The following is a 6,676-nucleotide window of genomic DNA, read 5'->3' on the forward strand; positions in this document are numbered from 1 at the left end:
CAGAAGCAAGACCGAGCCTTACCCCATGGCAGAAATGTCCCACTCCAGCACTGGAGTGAACTCAACCCCTCTTTCCATTCCAAATAAGATGAATGCCATGAATGTCCCAGTCACTAGAGGTTTTTAATAACAGGTCAAACAAACATGTCCGGGATGGTCTAGGTTTACTTGGCCCTGCCTCGCTACGGAGGGCTGGACTGGGTGACCACTTGAGGTTCCTTCCAGCCCTACATTTCTATGATTCTATGAATATGTCTCATCTCTCAGAATCAAGATTCTGGTGTAAATATTTGAAATTATTAATATCAAATTCACTTTATGTGACGATTCTTGCAACATCTATTCACAAATTGCTGTGTTGGGAGAACATCCCTGCCAGTCAGCTTATTCACTTGACTAGTCCTGGGAAGCAAACACAAAGATCATCGTTGAAGTGTATTCATTTAAAACGTTTGAATTAATGTTCACTGATAACATTTGCAATATTCACCCAGCTCCATCTATTACTAATCTCCAGCGATATCTTGTAGTTTTTCTGGAGATTGTATGGGCCAAATTTTCAAAGGGTGATGTCCCATTTGCATTTGCCAGTATGTTTTCACATACAGTTAGCTCAAGTGTGCATGCAAATTAGGTAAATGTTTATGTGAGCAACCAGCTGGATGTCTGTCTAACCTTTGTGCATCCATGTCTGTGATTTACGCATGCATTTAAGGTAAACTGAGCAATCAAAGGCAGACTAACAGTTACATACATAGATTTGCTTGAGACCTTCTGCCCTCCCCTTTGAAAGTTTGATCCTGTACATTTTTAATTTTGTGCTTTTCATTACTCCAAATCTATAATTTCTGTATCACTTGTGTTCAGTGTTTGAGACTCAGTTTGCCTTCTGCATTTGAGATCTTTGAACCTGGTCAGTGACATACCTGCTGGCTCTTAGACTCATACTTCAGGTACAGCGTAACCTATTCATTTGAAAATATGGACATTTCCTGCAAGGATTCCTACCAATAAGTAGAATATAATGTTTACCTTTTTCTTTCTTTCCTATAACTGTCAAACTGGTTTGCAGTACCTATATCTTAGATGTCAATCGGCTATCAGGACCCTTACCCAAGTCATGCTGGTAGCATGATAATTTACTCACAGCTATATTCTGAATCAGTAGCAAGTACTCCAGAGTAATCCAAAGTGCATTATGGACACTGGTAGTCTTGAAGGATTTGCCTCCAGCCTCAAATCATAAATGTGTGCATTGCCCTTTAAATTATAATCAGTGTATGACATGGTGTTATCTCCATGACAACACATAAGCACAGTACCCTAGATAGAATGCAGTGTGCTGACACTACATTGCAAAGAGCTATTTCATGCTATTGTTTTAAAATACCCTTTCCTAGTTTGTTTACCCTGAAATTGTGTAGTCCACATCACCAACTCCAGATTTCTCCCGGCCACTCCAATCTGGGAAGCTTTCTTCTTTCATTCTTTGCTTCAGGATCTCCAGCCCGATCTTCTTGCCTGCAAGGGTACAGAGACCTCTTCAGTTCCCTAATATAACTGGAAAGTTTACACAATGTAGTTCAAGTTTAGGGAATTTCTACTGCTGCCCCCTTCCCTCCATATCTGGGAGTTGCTCTTTCACTTGCCCTGCCATATCTATGGACTCTTCTTCTCCCTCCCACCATGCCATTCCCTCCTTACATTTAATCTTTAAACCTTCCTTTTCTCTACAGCGGTGAGCAACTCATTCTCAGGGTGTTCTTATACTTTGCACTAAGGGCTCAATATAATAAGGTAACTATTGGAAGTATCAGACTTACCATAGTCCAGCCCTTTGTGTGTGATCCTGACTTTGATCCCAGAGTTAGCATCAAGCTGCTGGATGAGCAAACATAACACGAGGAAAAAATACCAAAATTTCAGCATCTTTTCCTGTTTTCACAGCGACCTGTTGACAATATTTATAATTAAACAATGCAGATTCATGCAAAAAAGCCTCATGCCTTACTAATGGCCTGAGGAACAACTGCTCCCCCACTGTGGATTGGATATGAATGGGCAGTGAGGATCTGGGGACTCAGCTAGTGACTTTTCAGCATGTAGAAGAACTTTGCTGACGCTGTTCTGCTGAGCCTACAAAGGCGCGTAAACAGGCCAGGATCCATGGGCTCTGTATTCCTACAGATATTAACCTTCTGTGAGACATGGTGGCTCTGCTACGTTTTCCCCCATCTGGTCTATTCTGCCACCAGCCCCACCCTCAGGAGCAATGATGTGGCAGAGCAGCAACTACCAAGAGATGCAGATCTGTCCTCCCCTTGGGCACCTTGTAACATCAACAGTGGAGGATGTGGAGCCACAGCCTGTACATAGATCATCACTGAAATGCAGTGGCGGGTGGCAGAAGCACACAGCTCACTGAACTATAGAGTGGAGAAGACATTTTGGATGAGCAAACCTGGGCAAACTCTTCTTCTTAAAGAAAGTGCCATCAGGTCTGTTTCCAGTGCATGGGGTGGTCTAGGCAATGAAGAGTCTGTGCAGGGTGACTCGGCACCCCCGTATCATGGCATAGAAGTCTGTCGCAGCTCTGCACAGCTCACCACTGTTGTGGTGAATGAGTGCAGCCAACCATGTTCTTTGGGCTTCTGTGACTAGAATATTGGAAGTGGAATACATTTATGGCAAGGCTGAATGGCAGGAAAGCTTAGAGAGCAAGATCTAGTAAACTGTGGAGTGGAGTGGTGGAAGCCTGGTCACTGTGGGCTTTTAAAATTAGATTGGACAAAGCACTAGAAAGTGTATGGCAGAAGGGAACAATCCCACAAGGAATTGGACCGTATGAGCTAATACAGCGGTTTTCTAACTGTGGTCTGTGGTCCACTGCATGCAGGGCTGGCTGGTCACATCATGCTGGTTCTCCTTTCTCCCAGTGGCTATATTGCATTACTAGCAGCTAACCATATACATTAAACGCTTGCCTAGTTTTACTTTGCCATGTAAGCAATTCCTGTAGTGACCACAGGGGATGGTATGCAGAGGCAGTTGTGAATGGGAGGGGAGGCAGGCTGCATGATGATCTTTGTGTGATGATGGCAGTCCACACCGGAAAAAAAGAGTTTGTGAATCCCTGATATAATGGGTCTTTCCTATTACTAACTCAATGGTTCTCAAACTTTTTGTGCTGGCAACCCCTTTCACACAGCAAGACTTGGAGTGTGAACCCCCTTATAAATTGAAAACATATTTTTTTATATTTAACACAATTTTAAAGTGATATTTGTATTTTGTTAATATCACTTTTCACAGAAGACTTACTAGCTAGCTGGGAGGCATGTACTCATGACCCCCACGTAATAACCTCATGCCCCCCTGTTTGAGAACCCCTGCTAACTCCTATGGATCCTTTGATTCCTGGACTCATTTCACTCATAATCAGGGTTTAAAAAGTCCAAAACGTAAAATTACTACGTAGAATTAGTCTAAATTGTGTGGAAAAGGGAGTGTTCAGACTTTAACCTGCTCCACAGAACAATTTTGTACTTTTAGGAAAATTTGTCACATTTTCTTTAGCTGAACAAACACGGGTGAGTAAAACAAAGTATCATTCCATGTAAAGGAACAAAAAAACAAACAAACAACCTCTCCCTGTCCCAAGATTCTTAAGAATATAGAGAAGAAGACACGTCATTTCTTTCCATTTTAAAATGTACCTATCCCCATAGCCCTAGGGACTTTTATAGTAGTTTAAAATCAAAAACTTAAAGACATGCCTTACCATAGCTCAACTCTGCCAACAAAATAACGCTGCAGAATAAGACCCATCACACTCAACAAACCATGCCTCTGCTCACCTCTTCCTCAGAAACCAAAGAGAGGAGCCCTGCAGTGTGATCTGGAGATCAGCAAGATCAGGATGTGACAGAGCAAATGGGATACTGAATTCCAGAGTTGAGGACTGTATACAGAAAATCCCCTGCAGCCAGGCCCATCTCTTTTAGAGCAGGGAGTTTGGTGCTTAGTTCAAAGACCTTTACTGATTGCAGCAGCTGTGATGGTCTCTCATGTAACCAGTTCCCAAACCATTTAGGAGTTTATAGGTCAAAACTAACACCTTAAACTCCACTCCGAAATAGAGCTGGGTAAAAATCCCAAGATTTCAAAAAAAAAAATTCTTTTCCACATTGGGGGGAAAAACCCAAGACCTTTCAACCTTTTACATTAAAAAAAAGATACTGAAAGCAACCCATCCCAAAATAGCCAAGAGCTTGGTGATTTGGGTACTCACGTGGGATGTAGGAGACCTGGGTTCATATGCTGCCAAAGTGGGAGCTCTCTCAATCCCTCCTCTTGGGGCTGTTCCACTTTGTATAAATGTCAATTGGCAGGGATCTGAAGCTGGGTCTTTCTTATCCTAGGGGAGTGCTTTGACCTCCAGGCTATATAGTCTTTCTCTCGTTATCAAGGGGGCTTGGATAATTGCTTCTAGTTGCTTCCCCCAACTAACCAACATTACCTGTCCTATCAGCACTGAAACTCAGCCAGATAGTGCTCTCCTAACCCCCAATCTCTATGGGATATGGGGCAAATTGCTTCAATACACCAGATGGGTTAGCAGATTAAAAAAAGAGAATTATAAGATCTGGGTGTTTTTTTCCTGACTAACATATACTTTAACTTAGAGTAGCTATATAATATGCAAGTTACATGTTGACTCCAGTGCGTCTCACACATAATTACTCTGATACTTGTATCTCCAGTAACTGAGTATGATGAACAAAACAGCTCCCTCATTTACATAAACCACACCTGTAATTCTTTTTCTTTCTCTGAGGTACAGTTTTCAAACACCTTCAGTTCCTTAAAAGGAAGAGAAAAAGCTTCTTTGTTTCCATCTATGTAGATTTCCAAGTTTTACAAGTCACTGTATTGACCAGCCTGCAGATATCTCAGCCTAGGCGCTCCTGTTTGATGTTTTATGGCTCCTTTGTAGACTAATTCCCTAAAAAGTTTAGATAAACCTTCCAGTAAAGGTTTCAGAGTAACAGCCGTGTTAGTCTGTATTCGCAAAAAGAAAAGGAGTATTTGTGGCACCTTAGAGACTAACCAATTTATTTTAGCATAAGCTCCATTTAAACAAGCTTGTGCACAAAGGCAGACTGAACCTCCAACGCAGCTTTACCATTGTCTTCTACAAGTATTACAGTAAAACACAGACTCACAAATAGCCAAATACTTGTTAATATATTACAATACTAATAGCCTTTAAAGCTGCCTCTACAGAAAACTCCTTGTAGTCTATCAGCCAAACTCTTCATTTTCAGCCCATGCTGTGATCAGAAGACTTCTAGACTGAAAAACTTTCTTCTGTTATGAACCACCAAAGAGAGCTCTCCTGCCTGTACCCCACATTCAGACAAGGAATCACTGTGCATAAAAACAAGACACAAAACATTTACCTGGCCTGTACCCCAGCACAGCACCGAAGCTTTACACCACTACAATGTCTGCCTGTAGTACACAGCCTGGCTATGTTTTTTCTAGTTCTGCTCTTTCTCCAATTGGTCTTTACTGGGGAGTGTCAGTGTGTATGTTCTTTGCTGCTCAGTCAACAGGAAAATGACAATGTTAGATTAATATAGATGCAACAGCTAGAAGAATTAACCCTTCGTGTACACTGAAATTCAACCCGAAGAAATGCCCATTAATACCTCTAGGGAAAAATAACTCCAAACCTATATTTACAACATGAGAGAGACACTAGCAGGAGTAGTCCAAGAGATCTATGGATGTTAGTCAACTGCAGAATAGATATGAGTTTGCAATACGATAAGACATAAAAAAAGGTCGGTGTCATTATTCCTACCCCCAGCTCTAGTAGCAATACCCACAGAGAGGGCCTGAGGGGAGAAAAACTCCATGAGGAGATGAGTTTCTGTCAAGGTCCCCCAAAATCATTCCATGTGGGGGCCTGTGTTTGATCACACCATTTTATGAGCAGCAGTTCTGCCCAAGGAAACATGTGGAGTCTCAAAATTCCAATGGATCCATTAAAGGCAAGGGTCATCTTCCTCAATATCATCCTCCTGTGCCCATGTTTACACACACTGCCCTCCACATGCTGGCAGGACTCCCCAGTGGACGGCAGCTGCCCTGGGGCATCCTTCCAGTAATCAATATTGCTAACTCTCACGCTATATGATGCTTTTCCTTGAAGCCAGTATGTTTACATGGGCACTGGAGGATGATAATGAGGAAGAAGTGTGTATATACAGCATCCCCTTGAGTGCTGGGAGAAGTGAAGCAGTCTCTTCCCATTCTGGGTTATAGGCAGGGGACTAAGCCCTGGTCTACATTAGGACTTTAGGTCGAATTTAGCAGCGTTAAATCGATGTAAACCTGCACCCATCCACACAATGAAGCCCTTTATTTCGACTTAAAGGGCTCTTAAAATCGATTTCCTTACTCCACCCCTGACAAGTGGATTAGCGCTTAAATCGACCTTGCCGGCTCGAATTTGGGGTACTGTGGACACAATTCGATGGTATTGGCCTCCGGGAACTATTCCAGAGTGCTCCATTGTGACTGCTCTGGACAGCACTCTCAACTCAGATGCACTGGCCAGGTAGACAGGAAAAGAACCGTGAACTTTTGAATCTCATTTCCTGTTTGG

At 42.4% G+C, this 6,676-nt stretch overlaps 1 protein-coding gene across 1 annotated transcript in view; it reads right to left on the reverse strand.

Annotated features, from left to right (window-relative positions):
* BPIFC (BPI fold containing family C) overlaps positions 1 to 5,545 on the reverse strand; it is a 30,512-nt gene extending 24,967 nt beyond the window's left edge. Inside the window, exons 1-3 of the mRNA XM_073330109.1 lie at positions 5,463 to 5,545; positions 1,824 to 1,951; positions 1,410 to 1,521 (exon numbers count right to left, since the gene is read on the reverse strand). Of these exons, the coding sequence (XP_073186210.1) occupies positions 1,410 to 1,521; positions 1,824 to 1,929 (218 nt within the window). The 5' untranslated portion in view covers positions 1,930 to 1,951; positions 5,463 to 5,545. The remainder of the gene's footprint in view (positions 1 to 1,409; positions 1,522 to 1,823; positions 1,952 to 5,462) is intronic.
* Positions 5,546 to 6,676: the final 1,131 nt, after the last annotated feature.

The sequence above is a fragment of the Lepidochelys kempii genome, chromosome 1 (assembly GCF_965140285.1).
Source record: "Lepidochelys kempii isolate rLepKem1 chromosome 1, rLepKem1.hap1, whole genome shotgun sequence".
Classification (NCBI taxonomy): Eukaryota; Metazoa; Chordata; order Testudines; family Cheloniidae; genus Lepidochelys; species Lepidochelys kempii.